This window comes from Mangifera indica, chromosome 4, assembly GCF_011075055.1.
Source record: "Mangifera indica cultivar Alphonso chromosome 4, CATAS_Mindica_2.1, whole genome shotgun sequence".
Classification (NCBI taxonomy): domain Eukaryota; kingdom Viridiplantae; phylum Streptophyta; class Magnoliopsida; order Sapindales; family Anacardiaceae; genus Mangifera; species Mangifera indica.
In genome coordinates, this window is record NC_058140.1 from 6,464,263 (window position 1) to 6,485,500 (window position 21,238).

General features: G+C 36.7%; 1 protein-coding gene across 1 annotated transcript; it reads right to left on the bottom strand.

Moving 5' to 3' along the window:
* Positions 1-1,593: 1,593 nt before the first annotated feature.
* On the bottom strand, positions 1,594-2,540 carry LOC123213711. Its single transcript, XM_044633191.1, has 2 exons — positions 2,076-2,540; positions 1,594-1,977 (listed from the first exon to the last, which is right to left on the bottom strand). Exons 1-2 carry the CDS (start codon positions 2,538-2,540, stop codon positions 1,594-1,596), a joined length of 849 nt encoding a protein of 282 aa, XP_044489126.1.
* Between the last annotated feature and the right edge of the window lie 18,698 nt (positions 2,541-21,238).

Sequence of the window (21,238 nt, forward strand, 5' to 3'; positions counted from 1 at the left end):
TGCATTTGTAGATGGTATTACAACAAGCTATAGGCCTATAATCCTTACACCTTGAAGAGTTTGCAACCTTAAGGACAAGTGCAAGGATAGTACAATTTACCTCTTTAAGGAGATGAACCGAGGAGAAGAAGTGCTTTATAGCTTTAACCACATCACTCCCAACAATCTCCCAAGCTACTTTAAAGAAGAAAGCACCATATCCATCCAGCCCCGGAGCTTTATTATTGTCCATGGCAAAGATAATGGATTTGATCTCATCCTCCTTCACATCCTTGATCATGTTCTCTTTTTCTTGAAGCTCCATTTGGAAAGTTAGCAGCCTTTGAATTTTCTCAATATTTGCATTGCAAGAATTCGTGGAGTTAAGGACCTTCTTGAAATAGCTTACAAATTCCTTCTTGACATCTCCCATATCACTCACAAAAGTCTCATCTTCTAGGCTCACACCATTGATGGAATTCCTACTCTTTCATGCTTTGATGCATTTGAAGAAATATTTTGTATTTTGATCTCCTTTTTGAAGCCAATGAATCTTTGCTTTTTGGCGAGCCAAAGATTCTTCAGCTCTACTAAGTCTTGAGTAATTCTCTAACCAAACCTTTTCTTCCTTAGCTAAGTCTTCATTTAGAGGGTTGCTTTGGAGCCTATTTTGAACATCTTCCAGCCTTTCTTTTGCTTCTTCCACCTTTTCTGAAATTCTCCAAAACCTCTCCCTATTTAGCCTCCTTAAATCTCCTTTTAATCTCTTGAGCTTGCTGATGAGATTATACATAGGGCTGCCTTCAATGTCCTCTTTCCAAGCCTCCTTCACAATGCTAAAGAAACTTTTATGATTAGCCCACATGTTGTAGAATTTGAATGGGACCTTCTTTCTCTCTTCACAACCTCCACAAGTCACAATACAAGGGGAATGATCAAAGATAGAAGGGTTGAGAAAAATGGCTAATGATTCCTCAAAAGCATCTTTCCAATGTTCATTCACTAGAGCTCTATCCAACTTGCATGTTATCCTTCTATGCCCTTCACTACAATTACTCCAAGTGAGCTAATTTCCCATATACCGAAGATCATCTAGATTTGCCTCTCCACAACACTTGTTTAAGTCATCACAATATGTATCTCCCTATGACACCCCTCCAAGTTTCTCATTCAGACCCCTAATTGCATTGAAGTCGCCCATAATTAGCCACGGCTTCCTCCCCATCTGATTTAAGTACCTAGCTATATCCTTCCAAAGGCTTCTCTTTTCCAAAGGTTGATTATAACCATATACTATAGTTATAGCTATGTGGGTGTTCTCCTTTACTAACCAAGCCTCCCCATGAATGAATTGAGGGTTTTTCTCTCTAATGTCTAATCTGATGGCTTCCTTATTCCATCCTACCCAAATTCTCCCATTAGGGTGAATATCATTATTATTGACATACTCCCACTCCTTCCAAATATTACCATTCACTCTAATTAAGTTATCATTCCCTACTTTTGTTTCCAGCACAGCCATTAATTCAATGTTATTATTCTTAATGAAGTGTCTTACCTCCCTTTGCTTGATAGAAGCATTAAGGCCCCTAATATTCCAGCATGCAACCTTGGTCATTTGGATAATAAGGGAGGGGAATTTGCTTTCTTAAGCTTAGCTAATTTCTTCCCTAAGTTCATACTCTTCATGACCATATCCTTCTTCCTAAGATCTATCTCATCCACCTTTAGCTTTCCACCAAATGGGACTATTGTTGGAGAGGCTTCATTTTCCATATCCTCTGCACCACTTGTGGAGGTTCCATCACCCTCTGGAACGATTCCACTTGCTGCTGTAACTTGACTATTCTTGGATGTGCTAGCTACATTCATCTTTTCTTTTCCTTCTGAATTTACACCTTCAGTGGATTTCTCCAAGTTTCCCTCCTCATGCAACACTATGCTCCTTTTGTCTTGCTCATGGGACGCATCATGGGCTAACACCGAGTATTTATTACTCTTAAGAGTGTTTACCATCGAATTATGTATCTCCACTCCTTTGCCACTTGCATCATGTTATATTTCCCATATTGTTTCTTAGACACTATCGTTCCAACCCCATCCTTCTGAACTTTCCGAGATGATGAGCTGCCTTCAAGCTTAGGGACAAATGAACAGTTAGCTGTGGAATGTCCAAAACATTGGCAAACATTGCATTTTAGTGGTTTCCAACTATACTCTACATTGATCACCATGCTTTCACCATTCGACAATGTTAGACTAATGGAATATGGGCATTCCGCATCCACTTTGATCTCAATGCTTATCCTTGCAAAATCCAGCCTTTTCCCTCCTTCAGTGATAGAATCCGCATAAAGAAGAGTTTCAATGGCACTTGCTATATAGCTAAGGCCTTTTGGAGTCCAATACTCAAGAGGAATACCATATAATCTAACCCAAATAGCCACCTTCTTTACATCATTAATCAACATGGGGAGGTTTGTAGTCCATTTCCTAACAAGAAAAGGCTGTCCACTAATGGTCAATTGTCCTTCTTCCACCGCTCTAGAAACTCCATCCATATCTTGGAATCTAAGAATAAAAATTCCTTGGCCAAAAGTCATAACCTCAGTAAGGCCATAAGAAGCCTATATTTTCTCTAGAGTTCTCTTAACAGCCAAGAATGAAGGTCTTTTGCCAAGGAAAAATCCTACCGCACATGTTCTCATTTTATAGCACCCTCTTCCGCAATTTCTTGAGGAGGAGCAACATACACATGCCTCTTAGCATCTCTTCCTTTAGGTTCTATATATTCCAACTTAGCACATGACTTCTTTGGGGAGAAAAAGGAGTTCCAAGGAGCCTTTTTTTCCCCTTCTCTTACAGATTCCGAAGAACCAGAAATAGGAGGAATAGCTACAAAAGCCTTATCTAAGCCTGATGAAGACATACTCAAAAGGAATAAGGATGTTTAAGGAAGGAGGGAGGAATGAGAAAAAAAAATGAGAATTGACTTACTAAACTGATGCAAACAGCCTACAGGCACAACAGACGAAGAAAACCCAAAATAGGAAAGGTGATACTGCCATGGAAAAGAAGAATGCAGCATGCACCAAAGAGGAAATAGCGCAAAACACTAGAAACAACACCAAAATTTGAATTTCAGGAGAAATGACGCACCAACAACACCAAAACAAAGCTAAAACACAATGGAAACAAAATGGGAAGCACCAGAACTGATGAAATGAAATCGAAACTGGAAAGAGTTGACACCGGGAAATGCCTTATGTTAGAAAAACACTAGAAACAACACCTACAATAAAAGAAGCTTGATACTCTATCATTATCACCATTTAAAAAGAAAATGAGTTCTAAGCCACAAACGGAAGAGAAGGAGGAGCCAGTGACCAAGGGTTACCAGACCGGAGGATGGTACCTGAAGGGTACCAGTCCAGCCGAGAAGGAAAGACACAAAAACTATACGAAAGAGGAAGAAGGGGAAGGTGTTTTTTTAGAGAGAAGGGAGAGCATAATTTTTAGAGAGAGAGTCCAAAGTGGACATACCTATAAAACTTACCAACTGCAGTTTTCTCACAAGCTTCATATGTATTGGAAAAGTCATAATTATTCACATATAAATCCTTTATATACTCAAAACCAAGTAACTTAGTATCAAAAGTCAAGATTAGAGTATACTTGCGAGATAATGCATCTGCCACAACATTTTCCTTACCTTACTTTTAATGAATGACATAAAGAAAAGTTTAAATGTATTCAATCCACCTTGCGTGTCTCTTGTTCAACTTACCTTGTCCCTTTAAATGTTTTGGGGACTCATGAGTCTGTCTTGATGACAAACTCATGTGGCCAAAGGTAATGCGGCCATATCTCTAACGCTCTTACCAAAATGTACAACTCTTTGTTATAAGTAAGGTTACTTTAAAGCAGACCCGTTGAGTTTCTCGCTGAAATACACTACGGACCTATTTCTTGCATTAAAACAACTCCAATACCTATACCTGAAGTATCACACTCAAGTTCAAATGGTTTAGAAAAATCAAGTAAAGCAAGTAAAGGTGCAGAACTTAACTTATCCTTATAATACAAATGCACACTCTTTTTCCTCACCCCACCTAAACCCTACATTTTTTTTAATAACTTTAGTTAGTGGTGTTGCAAGTGTACTAAAGTCTCGTACAAATCTCCTATAAAAACTAACTAAACCATGGAAAATTCTAACCTTGGTTACGGAAGTAGGCGTCGACCACTCTCGGATAGCCCTAACCTTCTCCTCGTCTACCTTAATCCCCTTAGATGAAACCACGAAACTTAGGAACACAACTTGGTTAGTGCAAAAGGAACATTTCTTAAGATTACCCAATAACCTCTCTTTCCTAAGCACAAGCAAAATATCACACATATGTCCTATATGCTCATCTAGACTATAAATATAAATGAGAATATCATTAAAATAAACAACTACAAACTTGCCTATAAATGCACACAAGACATGGTTCATTAACCTTATAAATGTACTAGGCGCGTTAGTAAGCCTAAATGGCATTACCAACCATTCATATAGTCCATGCTTGGTTTTAAATGCAGTTTTCTGTTCATCGCCCTCTTTCATCCTAATCTAATGATACCTACTTTTCAAATCAATTTTCGAAAAGATACATGATCCATGCAACTTATCAAGCAAATCATCTAACTTAGGTATCAGATAGTGATACTTTACAATGATTCTGTTAACAGCTCAACAATCAATGCACATTCTCCATGTCCTATCCTTCTTAGGCACTAGAATCACTGATACAGCACATAAACTCATGCTTTCTCTCATGTATCCCTTTTTCATCAACTCCTCCACTTGCCTTCAAAGCTCATTTATCTCCTCGGGATTACTTCTATAGGCTAGTTGGTTAGGTATCCCCGCTCTAGGTATGAAGTTGATCTAGTGATCGAACCCACAAATCGAAGGTAGTCCATCGGGAATCTCTTTAGGGAATACGTTTTCAAACTCTTGCAAAAGAGAAACCAACACATTAGAAAGAGAATTGTCAATATTAGTGAAAGATAAAAAGCTTTCCTTGTAAACTAACAATAATGGATATTGCTTAGTCATAAGAGCAACCCTCACATCACTCATCTTACCATAAAAACTCTCTTTTTTCCACTCCCTATTTTCTCTATTGATTTTTCTCTCATGGCTGAATTACTCACCCTTTTCCTCTGCTCCCCTCTTTTCAGCCTTACTTTTTCTTCGCTCATCCTCACCCACATTTTCTCTTCTTTTGTTTTCACTCTCACTTTCTTTTTTTGCTTCATTCATCTTTCTTCTCCTCACTTGATACTCATAAACCTACTTTGGTGACAATGGTACAAGGGTGATGAGTTTATTGCTCATTGTGAAAGAGTATCTATTCTTAAATCCGTCGTGTGTCAATTTTTTGTCATACTCCCATGGTCTCCCTAACAAGATGTGTCCAGTAGACATGGGTACTATATCACATAATATCTCATCTTGATACCTACCTATGGACAAGGCCACCACCACGTATTTATTCACCCTAACTTCTCCACAGTCATTCAACTACTAGAGCTTATAAGGCCTAAGGTGTTTGGTTATAGGTAAACTAAGTTTTTCTACAATTTCAATATGGGCTATGTTTACATAACTACCCCTATCTATAATTAAAGTGCACACCTTACCCTTTACATGACATCTAGTATGGAAAATATCCTCTCTCTACTCATCATTTTCTTCCTTGTGTGGTAAACTCAAGGTTCTCCTAGACACTATGCCTCACCCTCTGCTGCATACTCTAATCTCCATCATTAGTATCCTCTAATGGTGGCACAGATTCATCACTAGATTCTTCCTCTGTCTCATACTCTTCATCCTCCCTCAACACCATAGTTCTTTTGTTAGGACATTAAGAGGCTACGTGACCCCTACCTAAACACTTAAAACATTTGACCTCACTATTTCTCTTCGATAATTTGGGTTTGCTACTAGGCTTCTTTCTGCTAGACCTCTCTCCTTTAGGTTTAGAGTACTTGATTTTTGGCTTAAAAGATGGCTTATCATCTCTTTTTGACACACTTGGCTTCCTAGGACTAAAATAGGAACCTACATCTTTTTTACCCTTCCACTGTAATTGTCTCTTTACCTACATCACCATATGTACCAAATCCTCTAGCTCTACATAGTGTTGGAGCTCTAAAACATTTGCTACTTCCCTATTCAACCCATTTAAAAACCTAGCCATAGTGGTTTCCCTATCTTTCTCTATATTAGCCCTAATCATGGCTATCTCCATCTCTTTGTGATAATCTTCCACACTCTTGGTCCCTTGCCTAAGCCCCTATAACTTCTGAAGTAAATCTTTTATGGTAATGGCTAGGAACAAAAGGCTGCCTCATTACACTCTTCATATCATCCCAAGTATCTATGGGTCTACGCAAGTTTCTATGTCTATTTTTTAGCAACTAGTCCCACCAAATACTAGCATAATTAGTGAATTCTACAGCAGCCAACGTCACATTTTTCTCCACAAAATACCTATGTATGTCAAAAACTTGATCTACATTTCGCTTCCGACTTAAGTAGGCTTTCGGATCATTTCTATCCTGAAAGGTAGAATTTTCATCTTAATGCTATTGAGGTTACTATCACTCTACCTACTCTCTCTATACATATTGTTTCTATGACTTCGATGTCCTCCCTTATTGCTTATATTATTCAGCCTATCACTTATTTCATCATCCTAACTGTCGGTAACTATCCTATCATTATCCCTTACCGTTAGTGTTTTCCACCTACTCTTAGTTGTACTACTTCCCCCTTTATCACTTTGTTGTTGATTTAATTTGTCCAATTTATCATTAACACTCCCAATTACATTAAAAAGTCACTCAAACTATTGTTGGATTGATTGCATTGTAAAAACCTTAGTTTTACCCAAATCTTCTACAACACTGGGGTTTTTTTATTCTTCCATGTTATATTTTCAGAAAACAAAATGTGTCTATAAACAATAATCCTTGCAAATAAACTATGAGACCTTACACACAAGCAAAGAAGTGAGAAACCTAGAAAAGCTAAATCAGATTTCAAATTAAAGAAAACCTTGACCTAATGCCTATAATTGACACGAACCAAAAGTATAAAAACCCTTGACCCAATGATTATGGATAATCATGAACCAAAAGTATAAAAACAATAATCCAATGTCTATAATTGACATGAACCAAAAGTATGAGTTGACGTCATACTCTAGAATAGAAATGAAGAAGAGTGATAAGTCATATTTGAACGTCACAAGAAAATATTTTTGATAAATTCATGAGTTCTCAAAAGAACCAAAAAAAAGATCTCACAATTTTATTAAGTCATTGTGTATCATCTATTCTAAGGTCATATGATTATTTATAACCCTAGTCTGAATAGGATAATAACAAATATAATCTCGAGGATAATAACAATCCTAATCTTTAGGATAATAACAATTTCAATCTAAATAAGATAATAATAATCTTAAATAATAATCTTAATGTAATTATAATTCCTAAAGAAAATAAAACAAAGACTCTTAAAACAAATAAAACTCCTAAACAACTAGAAAACTAGAAATACTAAAAAACTAAACTTCAATTAAATTCTCTTGCTTCTTCACATGAATTTTTGCCTAATCAAGTTTTGATTTTATATTTTAACAAGTAAAAATGTCACCAAGGATGTGTCATATCATTTCCCATGTGTTTGATGTTGTCCTCGTCATTTGCCATGTCATCCTTGACTGCCATATAATGCTTCTTACCTTTACCTTGTTTTAATGTTTTCAATGCTATCCTGTCACACTTTTGTCATAGTCCTTCATTATTGAATCACATATTCTTGGTCTTCCATGGATCACATCAAAGGCATAAAAGAAATTCCTCGAACTTTGGGGTCTTCCACCACCAACTCTTCCATCAAGAAGGAATTGGATAAAGGAAAATGGAGAAGAAAAGCCAACAAGCTTTAACTTCAATTTTTGTATATATTCAAGTGTCTAAACTCTTACAAAAGCATGGTCACCCTTTAATTAGGGAAGAAGTGGCAGCAAAATGGACTTGCCAATACAAAATCTATTAATTTTTATACAAAAATCCTTTGAATTAAGCTAAGTCATGCCTCTTAGTTGCTAAAGACAAAAGTGAGTTGCCCTTTCCCTAAATCTGGGAACCATGTCTCCTAGCTTTGCAACTAAGTTTCCATCTAGTTCTAAGCCAAATAAATACACAAGTTTGAGTTAAAATAGGCTTCAAAAGAGTCTTGGGCGGATTGGGCTTGGAAAAACACCATGTGAAGCTTATTTTAGGCCAAAAGAGCAAACCACTCAAGGGATTCTTGAGTCCAACTAGTGAGGCTTTGCCCAAAAGTGAAGTTGGGCCAAAATTGAAGGTTCAATGCTTCTTTTGACTTGGGATTTGCTAGAACTTCATTCTTCTTGGCTTTAAAGGCTGTATGGGGACTTGAGGATGGCTTGGAACCCAAAAATGACAATGGAGCCGTGTATACATCAATACTATAGGCTTTCTTGAAGAAATCGCACCAAAGTCATGTAAACCTGGGGATTTGTTATTGGCTAAGCTAAACATGGCACTCTCAATCTCCTCTTTTGTGATCTCTTCTCTCATTTTTATGGCTAGGTAATGATTGAGCTTTATGGCTAAGTATTCTTCCAGCCCTCTAAAATCCACCCCTTTGTTTTTATCTTCAAAAAGATTTTTTCAATGAGAGATTAGGACTTCTTTAATGCCTAGTGTGTCCATGGCCTAAGTTCCATCTTTTTTCTTCAACATAGAGATTCTATTTGTGTTCTTTCTTTTAATTGACAAGCTGAATGTGAATCCTTCATATCCTTCTCCATTTGTAGGCTATTTCCAGTATGTTGATCGATAGACTTTAAATCCTAATCCATCAAGTTCTTTCTTTCCAACACAACAAAACTATTAGGTGATTCCCCTCTTTCTAAGATTCTTATTTCCTCCTTAGTATTTTCTTATTTGTCACTTTCTTTTCCCCTTCTTTAATTGACTGTCTTCTTCCTTTTTCCATTTTCTTCTTTTCCATGCTTTCCTCCATATTCTCTTTTTACTTTGTATTCATCTTAGGTGCTAGCATGCATTGGTTTCTATTGTGGCTGAATAATTTGTGCCATTTGCAAACAATAGGTTTCCAAGGATATTCCACCTTGACTATGATCACTTCACCATTTGGCATTTCAAGTTCAAAATCATCTAAGAGGCCTCTTTTCACATCACATTCAACACGCAACTTTACATAGCTAATACGACTTCCTTCCTCTGAAATTTTATCTATATAAAGAAGTTTTCCAAGGGCACTAGCTATATAGCTAAGTCCCTTAGTAGTCTAGAGTTCTAATGGAACCAAGTAGAGCTTCACACAAAAGGGGACTTTTGTGATATTCCCTTGATTGAGGTAGATGTTTTGAGAGCATTTTTGGATGATAAATGGCCTTCCTGCAATCCTCCAAATCCCCTCTTCCAGCACTTGATCTCTTATATATTCATTCTCATATTTAGCATAAAACATCCTTGTCCTAAGGATAGCACATTAACTTTTCCCAAACTCTTCACATTAGCCTTAACGTAGTCTTTCACAAAGGAAAACGGAAGTTTTTGCTCAGTGAAGTATCCAACCAACCAACCATCCCATTTGCTCACCCTTAACACAACAACTTTCATTGGAGGGGTAACTCTTAGCCTGGTCTCTTCTTGATTAGCAATAGGTTTGTAATAATTTAGTAGGCTTTCACTTCTAAGCTTAGAGAATAATGTCTTCCAACCTGACCCTAAGTTCATCTTCTCTTTATTCATGGGGACTGGTTTGATTATCTCTTTTTCCTAAGCAAAGTTTCTTTCCTCATCTTTGGTCCAGATGAAGGCAATTGGGGATAATCTTCCTTTCTTTTGTTAGAGTTTGAACCAGGTTTCATATGTCCAGTAGGAATAAAACCACACACAAGTCACAAGTATAAGAATGAGAGAAATTTAGAGTCAATCAAAATGGGCCAACACATTAAGGATCCACGTAATATCCATGTCAATTAAAAGCCAACTCAACATTCCAACAAAGACTCTCTTATTGAACTATCCATACGCAGCAAACTTTGATTCACTACTTTGCACAAGGTAGCAAGGGAAAAAAGACAAAAGCCTATGATAAAGCAGACTTTCAAAGAAGAATCCAATTTTTCCAAACTCCTGAGAACTAAAAGTCAATAGGAGGGAACACAAATTTGAAAACACTTGTCACTTTCCACTGAAGAACAACCTCTAAACAACTTTTCTTCATGATAAGCCACCACTAACTCCCTCCAAGACAAGAACCCAACTCAAAGGACCACTAAAGAAAACACACAAAAATTGGACAGTGAGAAACCACCAGATATATGCATTACCTAACTAAAACAGAGGAGAGTTGCTAATACCAAAACATAATAAGATAAAGCTAAAGAACTCCAAAAATATGACTGAAAAATACTAAAGAAAATAGACACAAAGACAGGTTGTAACAATTTGATAAGAAACCACAACTAATGGGATGCTAATGACCTAAGGGGTAATAGAAAGGCTAGTGCCAAAAGGGCCACCAGTCAAGAGGAGGAAGAAGATAGGTAGGCTAGACAAAGGGTAAAGGAAACAATGGTTTAGAGAGAAGGGAGAGCATTTTTAGGAATAGAAAAGTTTTCTGTTGATCTTTTTAGCTCCATCAAATAACAAGAATTTGTGACCGGCCAACTACAATTACATCCTTAATAATACCACTCAACTTTGCTTCTTTGCTTAAACCAGCATTGAAAATGACCCGAGGACCATATTTATTTTTGATTGACCAGCATGGCAACCAATTATTGAACCAAAGGAAGATATTTTTTCCATTACCAATCTGACATTTTATTAAATTATCCATTTTGCCTATAAGCTTAAAGAGTTTCTTCCAAAACCAAAGGTTGTTACTTTGCGAGTTGATCTTCCCAATGTTTTATTTTAGAGCTAGATCATTTTTAAGATAGTCCACTCAATTCAGCCTCTACTCAAAAATAGGTTGCCCTCGTAATTTTTACCTCTTTTGGTGTTTGAAAGAATTGGTTAGGGCTAAGGGATGCTAAAGTTTCTCCTTAAATCAAAATGAGTAGGTGTTCTTTCTACCATCATGCTTACACTCCTATCAAATTTCCAATGTCTCCCCAACAACATATGACATGCATCTACTGGAATAATATATCACAATACTTGATCAATGTAATGTTTGTCAATGGATAAAGATAAAAGCACTTGCCTTGTTACTTGAGACTACCCTTATTGCTTAGCCATCGCAACTTGTATGTTTGAGGAGTGAGAGATTCAAAGTGAATGATCAATTTGTATGTAAATAAGTCTTAATATATATGTTTCACATGAATGTATGGAAAACGGTTATCAGTTTAAAGTGACAAGTTTAAACAAAAAAAGGGATATAAAAGTGTACATGAATAATGCAAATTGAAAGCACGAGGGGTGAAGTTATGTAACAGTGACCTTTTCATGCTATGTAGGTTGGAAAAGCACACTTGTCCTTGGGATGTTTTAATGTCTTAACTTAAATAGGTTGGCAAAAAGGCACTTGGAAAAATATTGCAATAGTTTATGTTTACAGTGACCGAGCATGTTTATCAGCAGAAGAATATTCTAATAGATGTGGCAAATAGGTACATAATTGATATCTCTTATACTCAAGCTTGGCATCTCATTATTTGTATTAATGGGGAATTCTTGAAAAGTCGATATTGGGTACACTTTTTATTGTTATGGGAAAGGATGGGAACAACTAGATTTATCCATTGACATTTTATGTAGAGGGAAGGGGAAATGATAACTTGGACCCTTTCTTCAGAGCGTTACATTGGTGCATTAGTGACCTCCCAAATTTAGTAATAATTTCATATTGATACCACACTATCACTCACTTTGTGAGAGAAGTGTTCCCAAATGCACACCACATTTGGTGCAAACATTATTACAGTAATGCTAAAGTCGATCTTTCTTCAAATGAGTGTAATTGTACGAAATTTTAACTATTACATATAGTGTTCACACATATTGTAGTGGTTGCTAGGTTCTAGAACCTTTTAGACTATTATCAATGGGTGAGCAAGTACCACTTAACTGAATATTAGAAAGTTTTTTATAGGGAGAGTGTGAAACTATTAAGAGATCCATCAAAATAAAAAGCATCTCGAGGAAATCTTTGTGGTCCTTCAATTTCTGATGGAGAGTTGACTTTTTTTTTTTACTAGGGGTGAGCGGGTTTGGGTACCTTATACAATTTTTTATAATAAAATTAGAACCTGGAACTTATAAGGTCGATTTTTGGTAGTAATCGACCTTATAGGTTTCGATTAAGCTCTAGTTAGTACTTGGAACTTTTATAGTATATATATATATTAAGGACATAAATTTTTTGCCTCATTGAGGCAATGATGAGGCCTACTCTACTAAGATTTTATTGACTCATAAAGAATGCATTCAAAAGGTCAGTAAGGAAGCCAGATGAGGTCAAAGTTGGAAGTAACAAAAGGTTGGTAGGAAACTTACAAAGAATGTTTTCGGATAACCAAAGCAACAAGAAAAGGTTGGTGATGATAGCCAAGTGAATAGCTTGCTCCAATTTATCCAAAAGTGTGACTTTGGAAGTCCATCAATGGCCCAAACGTCCAAGCATCATTTTGAGAAGCCCGAAGAGCCCAAAATTGGTTTTTAGTTACACTAGAACTAAATTAGAATTTGGTTGTTTTAGTTAGGAAACATCATTCCTAAAGTTAAGGAAAAAGCAACTAACGTTTGTTTTTAGTTAATTACTATGTATAGGCTTGGTTTAGAATGAATGGCTTAGCTTAATTCATGCCATTTTTAGTTGACTTTTGTGGAAAATATTGTATCATTGTCATGCATGCCTCCTATATAAAGGGGTGGATCTTTATTTGTAATAGGTTAGTTGGCATTTTGAATGAAAATTTGAAGAAAACTTTGTTGGCTTTTATCTCTTTTCCTTAATCCAATCATTCTTAGTGGAAGACCCCAAGGTTGGTAGAACTTTCCTTTTTGCCTTGGTTACATTTTATATTTCCTTAGAAATTCAAATTAGAGTATGTATATGTGTTAATTTTGCCTATGATAGACAGTTGCACTATAATTACGTTTTCTGCCATTGAATTTGATCAGCATTTTGACTACTTTATCTATTGAATCTTGAGGTGGTGCGTTTCCATCAAGACAATACAACAACACACAAACTCAATTCTAGAAATTACTATTCATTTGACACAACAACAATTTGTCTTTCAATTTTAACCAATCAAATGACCTCCAAATTATGAAAATTATATATCATTGGAAAAAGCATTCAAAGAGCGTTCTAAGACATATAATTTCAACCACAACTCAATCAACAAAGCATTCAAAACTAGCTTCAAAGTTTGCTAGCAAAAACTGGAAATTGCAAAATCACACATTGTGAACAGTAACCCGAGGAATAAAACACACATTCAAGTCTTCACACTTTGGATTTCCAAGGTAACAAGAAAAATAACTAAGGTATAAAGGAAATTCCACCAACCTTGGGATCTTCCACCACCAATTCTTTCTTTAAGATGAATTTGATAAAGGAACAAACAAAGAAAAACTAACCAAGCCTTGCTTGAATTTTTTACTATCAAAGGAGTCTAAAGTTTATAAGTGAAAAAGCCACACTTATTGATATATCTCTGGCCACTTCAACATTTTTGGCCCCCAAGTTCTTAGCCATGCATCATTTGGCCCAAGCTAATGAAGGGAATAAGAGAAAAGCTCCATGCAAGCCCAAAAAACCTTTGCCATCTCCAATTTGGCCCAACTTTACTTTTGGGTACACTTTCATTACTTGCATCCAAGGCCTTAATGAAATGGAAGCTTAAATGAGTCTAAGAAGCCAATTACAAGCCCACTTTGAAGCCCAAGTAGAGGAGGCAGCCATCCATCACTTAAATTAGAGCCCAAGATGTCATGAAGCCCATTTAGTTGAATTGCAACTAAAGAGGAAGCAAGTAACTTTAGTTGGTAGACATAGTTCTACTTTTTAGGGAAACGTTGTTCCCTTTTTGTCATTTTCTTCATTAATATGGTGTGATATTAGTTTATTTGATTGGCTAAGCTTAAATTAAGGTCATAGCTTACTTGTCTAATTAATGGCCTATGAATGCTCACTTTGCCCCCACTTCCTCTTGTATATAAGTGTGGCTTTTTCACTTATAAACTTTAGACTCTTTTGATAGTGAAAATTTCAAGCAAAGCTTTGTTAGCTTTTCTTTGTTTTTTCCTTTATGCAATCCATCTTAGAGAAAGAATTGGTGGTGGAAGATCCCAAGGTTAGTAGAACTTTCCTTTATGCCTTGGTTAATTTTCTTGTTACCCTTGAAATCCAAAGTGTGAAGATTTGAATGTGTTGTATGCCTTGGATACTGTTTACAGCGTATGATTTTGCAATTTTTAGTTTTTGCCAGCAAACTTTGAAGCTAATTTTGAATGTTTTGTTGATTGAGTTATGGTTGACATTATATACCCAATGTTATATAATTTGCATGATTAGGAGGTCATTTGATTGGTTAAAATTGAAAGACAAATTGTTGTTGTGTCAAATGAACAGTAATTTTCAGAATTGAGTTTGTGTGTTATTGCATTGTCTTGATGGAAATGCACCACTTATATACAAGAGTAAGTGGTGGCAAAGTAAGCATTCATAGGCCATTAATTAAACAAGTAAGCTATGACCTTAATTTAAGCTTAGCCAATCAAATAAACTAATGTCATACTATATTAATGAAGAAAATGACAGAAAGGAAACAACTTTTCCCTAAAAAGTGGAACCATGTCCACCAACTAAAGTTACTTGCTTCCTCTTTAGTTGCAATTTAACTAAATGGGCTTCATGGCATCTTGGGCTCCAATTTAAGTGATGGATGGCTGCCTTATCTACTTGGGCTTGTAGTTGGCTTCTTGGACTCATTTAAGCTTTCATTTCATTAAAGCCTTGGATGTAAGTAATGAGAGCGCACCCAAAAGTAAAGTTGGGCCAAATTGGAGATGGCAAATGTTCTTTAGGCTTGCATGGAGCTTGTCCCTCATTCCCTTCATTAGCTTGGGCCAAATGGTGCATGGGTAGGAACTTTGGGGTCGAAAATGTTGAAGTGGCTGAAGATACATCATCCCCCTTGGTTGGGAAGGACTTGCCCTCACATCCTCAAGGTGGCTATCCTCCATGTATGGTAAAAGATCTCCAATGTTGAAGGTGGCTGAGACTCCTCCCATTTCATCTAGAAGGTTCACCTTGTATGCATTGTCATTCACCCTTTCAAGCACTTCAAATGGTCCATCAGCCCTTGGAGCTAGCTTACTCCTCATACTCAAAAATCTCTCTTTTCTCAAATGCACCCAAACCAAGTCACTAGGTTTGAAGATGGATGGCTTCCTATACTTGTTAACCTTCTTCTTGTGAGCTTCATTGGTCTTCATGATCTGAAATTTGATGGATTCATAGAGTTTCTTCATGGTAATAGTTTTCTCCTTGCATCCTTATGAACTTGCACATCAAAAGGCAAAGAAGTTAGATCTAAAGGAGTTAAAGGATTGACACCATACACTACCTCAAATGGAGAGTGGCCAATTGTAGTGCTTGAACTCCTATTATATGCAAATTCAGCTTGGGTAAGCTTCAAATCCCAATCTCTCAAGTGTTTATTGACCATGGTTCTCAAAATGGCTCTCAAGGTTTTATTGGTTACTTCAGTTTGGCCATCCGTTTACAGGTGATAGGAAGTGCTAAACATGAGTTTAGTACCTAATTTACTCTATAAAGTCCTCCAAAATTGGCTTAAGAATTTGGTATTCTTATCCAAAACTATGGTTCTAGGGATTCCATGAAGTCTCACCACTTCTTTGAAGAATAAGTCAACCATTTTGCTTGCATCTTCAGTCTTGGTGCATAGTAGGAAGTGAGCCATTTTGGAAAGCCTACCAACCACAGCTATTATTGCATCCTTCCCTCTTTGAGTTATAGGAAAAGCTACCACAAATTTCATGCTAAGATCTTCCTATGACTGCTCTGGAACTGGCAAAAGCATGTAAAGACTAACTTGGAAACGAGATTTGGACCTTTGACAAGTGCCACACATTGCTACAATGGCTTAGATGTTACCGACCATCTTAGGCAAATAAAAATGTTCCTTAAGCATCTCCAAGGATTTTTTTATGCCAAAATGGCCTGCTAACCCACCACCGTATGTCTCTCCAATGAGAAGCTCTCTAAAAGAACCCTTAAGGATGTATAATTTAGTTCCTTTGAAGAGGAAACCATCTTGGACAATGTAGTCTTTATAGGCACCCATTGAACACTTCTTCAAGATCTCTCCAAGCTCATCATCTTCATGATAATAATCTTTCATGAGCTGGTGCATTTTCATCCAAACATGCAACAAGAAACCAAAAATCAAAAACTGTTTTCATTGTTTAAGTGGTATGAACAGTTTTTTTGTTTTTGCAGTTTAACCAAACAAATCAACTCCAAATCCAACCGAATTCATTTCATCATAATCACAACACAATGAAATTTTTTTCAAGCTATGGATGTACACAATTGGTGTAGTGTAAGGCAATCAAATTATAAGTAGAATGCAATGGCAGAAATGATAATTATGTTACAACTCTCTACCATAATCAAAATTAACACACATACACACTCTAATTTGGATTTCTAAGGAAACATAAAATGTAACCAAGGCATAAAGGAAAGTTCCACTAACCTTGGGGTCTTCCACCACCAATTTTTCCACCAAGAATGAATTGGATAAAGGAAAATGGAGAAAACCAACAAAGCTTTGCTTCAAACTTTTATTATATCAAATTGTCTAAACTCTTACAAAAGCATAGCCACCCTTTATTTAGGGAAAAAGTGGTAGCAAAAATAGACTTTCCAATGCAAAATCAATTCATTTTTTAATACAAAAATCCCTTGAATTAAGCTAAACCATACCTCTTAGTTGCTAAAGACAAAAAGTGAGTTGTTCTTTTCCTTAAATCTAGGAACCATGTCTCCTAGCTTTGTAACTAAGTTTCTATCTAGTTCTAAGCCAACTAAATACACAAGTTTGAGTTAAAATGGGCTTTAAAAGAGTCTTGGGCGGATTGGGCTTGGAAAGGCACCATGTGAAGCTTATTTTAGGCCAAAAGAGCAAACTACTCAAGGGATTCTTGAGTCCAACTAATAAGGCTATGCCCAAACGTGAAGTTGGGCCAAAACTGAAGGTGTAATGATTCCTTTGGCTTGGGATTTGCTAGAAGTTCATTCTTCTTGGCTTCAAAGGCTACATGGAGACTTGAGGATAGCTTGAAACCCAAAAATGACAATGGAGCCGTGTATACATCATATTCCCCAGGTTGAGAAGGATTTTCCCTCAAATCCTCAAGATGGCTACCTTCCACTTGCTTACCATTCATAAACAAGCTCTCTTTCTTGACTTCTTTTCCCTTAGTAGCTTTATGAACTTGTTGTGGACTAAGAGGAGTTAAAGTGATAGTCTTGCCATTGAATTTAAATGAGTAAGTGTTCTTCTTGCCATCATGCTTCACTTCCCTATCAAATTGCCAAGGTCTTCCCGATAACAAGTGACAAGTATCCATAGGAATCACATCACACAAAATCTTATAATTATAATGATTGCCAATGGAGAAGGAAATAAGCACTTGCCTTGCAACTTGTAGGTTGGTTCCATTATTCAACCATTGTAGTTTGTATGGATGAGGGTGTGACATGGTGGATAACCCAAGTTTGTCTACTAAGGTGGATGAGACCATATTTGCACAACTCCCACTATCAATAATTAAAGAACACACTTTACCTCCAATGGTGCACCTTGATTGAAAAATGTGGAGTCTTTGCTCTTCATGAGGAAGAGGCTTGGCATGCAAAGCTCTCCTAATAATTAGCAACTCTCCTTCATCAGCTCCTTGTAGAATTTCTTCTTCTTCCTTGTTGGCTTCATCACTTTCATGGCTAGAAACTTCACTTTCTTCTTCTTCTTGAAGAGACTCCTCAATTGCTTATATCTCCATAAAGAATAAAACTTTCCTATTAGGGCATTCAGCTCAGAAGTGTCCATAGCCTTGGCATTTAAAACACTTTTTGTTGGAGAGGTTGGTCTTCACCATATTAGCCTTGTCCTCAGTTGGTTCCACCATTTTTTCCTTGCCTTTCTCCTTGGAAGAAGAATCAACAACATTTGTGTAGGATGGGGAACCTTTATGGAAGGTAGTTCCCTTGGTAATAGATATGCTTTTGTTAAATAATGTCCCTTTGGAGAATGACCATACAAACACCCTAGGCTCTGACACCAAATGGAGTATATTCATCCAAACGTGCAACAAGAAATCAAAAATCAAAAACCGTTTTCACTATTCAAGTGGTATGAGCAGTTTTTTTGTTCTTGCAGTTTAACTAACCAAATCAACTCCAAATCCAACTGAATTCATTTCATCATAATCACAACACAATGAACTTTCTTTCAAGCTATGGATGTACACAATTGGTGTAGAGTAAGACAATCAAATTACTAGAATACAATGGCAGAAATGGTAGTTATGTTATAACTCTCTGTCATAACCAAAATTAACACACATACACACTCTAATTTGGATTTATAAGGAAACATAAAATGTAACCAAGGCATAAAGGAAAGTTCCACCAATCTTGGGGTCTTCCACCACCATTTCTTCCACCAAGAATGAATTGGATAAAGGAAAATGGAGAAAGCCAACAAAGTTTTGCTTCAAACTTTTATTATATCAAATTGTCTAAACTCTTACAAAGCATGGCCACCCTTTATATAGAGAAGAAGTGGCAAAAAAATTGGACTTTCCAATACAAAATCAATTCATTTTTTAATACAAAAATCCCTTGAATTAAGCTAAGCCATACCTCTTAGTTGCTAAAGACAAAAAATGAGTTGTCTTTTCCCTAAATCTAGGAACCATGTCTCCTAGCTTTGTAACTAAGTTTCTATCTAGTTCTAAGCCAACTAAATACACAAGTTTGAGTTAAAATGGGCTTCAAAAGAGTCTTGGGCGGATTGGGGCTTGGAAAGGCACCATGTGAAGCTTATTTTAGGCCAAAAGAGCAAACTACTCAAGGGATTCTTGAGTCTAACTACTAAGGCTATGCCCAAAAGTGAAGTTGGGCCAAAATTGAAGGGTAATGCTTCCTTTGGCTTGAGATTTGCTAGAACTTCATTCTTCTTGGCTTTAAAGGCTACATGGAGACTTGAGGATAACTTGAAACCCAAAAAAGACAATGGAGCAGTGTATACATCATGAACTGAAACCCAAGGACCCATGCATCAAGTATGGATAATAGATAATGTCTTCTTAAGAGTGCATCAACAACTACATTAGGAGCTCTTTGCTTATAGGAAGAAACAAAAGAGAAAGATTGAAGGAATTCTACCCATTTAGCATGCCTTGCACTTATCTTTTGTTGGCTGCAAAGAAACTTCAAAGCTTGATGATCTGAATGGAGAACAAATTGTTTAGGCCTTAAGTAATGGCTCCAATGACCTAAGGCCCTAACAATGGTATAGAATTCTTTATCATAGGTAGAATATCTTCTCTTTGTATAATTAATCTTCTCACTAAAATAAGCTATGGATCTTTTAGCTGGAGTAAGGGTTGCCCCAATGCCAACTCCACTAGTATCACACTCCATTTCAAATACTTTATCAAAGTCAAGTAAGGCTAAGATGGGGGTTTCACATACCTCTTTTTAATCTCTTCAAATGCTTTGGAGGTTGTCATAGACCATTCAAACCCATTCTTCTTTATGCATTTAGTGATGAGAGCCATGAGAGTGGTAAAATTAAGCATAAAACGCATATAAAAAAAAGTAAGGCCATGGAAGCTCCTTACTTTAGTAAGAGTCTTCAGTTGGAGCCAAGTTTTAACGGTTTCTACCTTGGATTGATCTACTTGAATGTCATCTTTGGAAACTACATATCTAAGGAACACAACTTGGTCTACAAAGAATTCACACTTCTCTTTCTTTGCATACAACTTATTCTTTCTCAACACATCAAAGACACTCCTCAAATGCAAGACATGATCATCACAAGTTCTACTATACACTAATATGTCATCAAAATACACAACAACAAAAGAGCCAATGAAAGGTTTGAGTACCTCATTCATAAGTCTCATAAAGGTGTTTGGAGCATTTGAAAGGCCGAAGGGCATAACCAACCATTCATATAAGCCTCCTTTAGTCTTGAAAGTTGTCTTCCATTCATCTCCTTCTTTAATCCTTATCTAATGGTAGCCACTCCTTAGATCAATTTTGGAGAAGACACAAGCACCATGTAACTCATCAAGCATGTCATCAAGTCTAGGGATGGGATACCTATACCTGATAGTTATATTGTTAGTGGCTTTACTATCCACACACATCCTATGTGAGCCATCTTTCTTAGGAACAAGTAGAGTTGGAATAGAACATGGACTCATGCTAAGCCTTGCAAAGCCTTTTTCAATCAATTCTTTCACTTGTCTTTGTAACTCTTTAGTCTCCATGGGATTGCATCTACAGGCTGGCTTCTCAAGCAATGGTGCACTTGGAACCAAGTCAATTTGATGTTCAATGCCTCTTATAGGAGAGAGGCCGAATGGAAGCTCTAGTGGGAACACATCTTCAAATTCGGCCAAGAGAGGCTAAACTAAGTGGTGGGCTTCTTTTTTCTTGTGTTTGATCTCCCCTTCAAGTATAAGTAATGAAAAGACAGGTTGTACACTCAAGAGAGCCTTTTCTACTTACTACCCATTCATATAAAAACTCTCCCTTTTAGCTTCTTCCCCTTTGATAGCCTTATTAGCTTTTTGGGGACTAAGAGGTAGCAAAGTAACGTTTTTTCCATTGAATTTGAAGGAATAAGTGTTGTTTTTACCATTATGAGTCACTTCTCTATCAAATTGCCAAGGTCTCCCTAGCAACAAATGGCATGCGTCCATAGGAACTACATTACACAATCTCATTTTGGTAATGTTTGCCAATGGAGAAAGAAACAAGTACTTGTTGGCTACTTGAAGGCTGGTTCCATTGCTCAAGCATTGGAGCTTATATGGTTGAGGATAAGGTATGTTAGACAATCCAAGTTTC

Coding starts and splice junctions, on each gene's coding strand:
- LOC123213711 (XM_044633191.1), bottom strand. CDS start 2,540: ATGGATGGAGTTTCTAGAGCGGTGGAAGAAGGACAATTGACCATTAGT. Junction 1,978..2,075: donor GGAAAGTTCAGAAGGATGGG/GTTGGAACGATA, acceptor AACACTCTTAAG/AGTAATAAATACTCGGTGTT.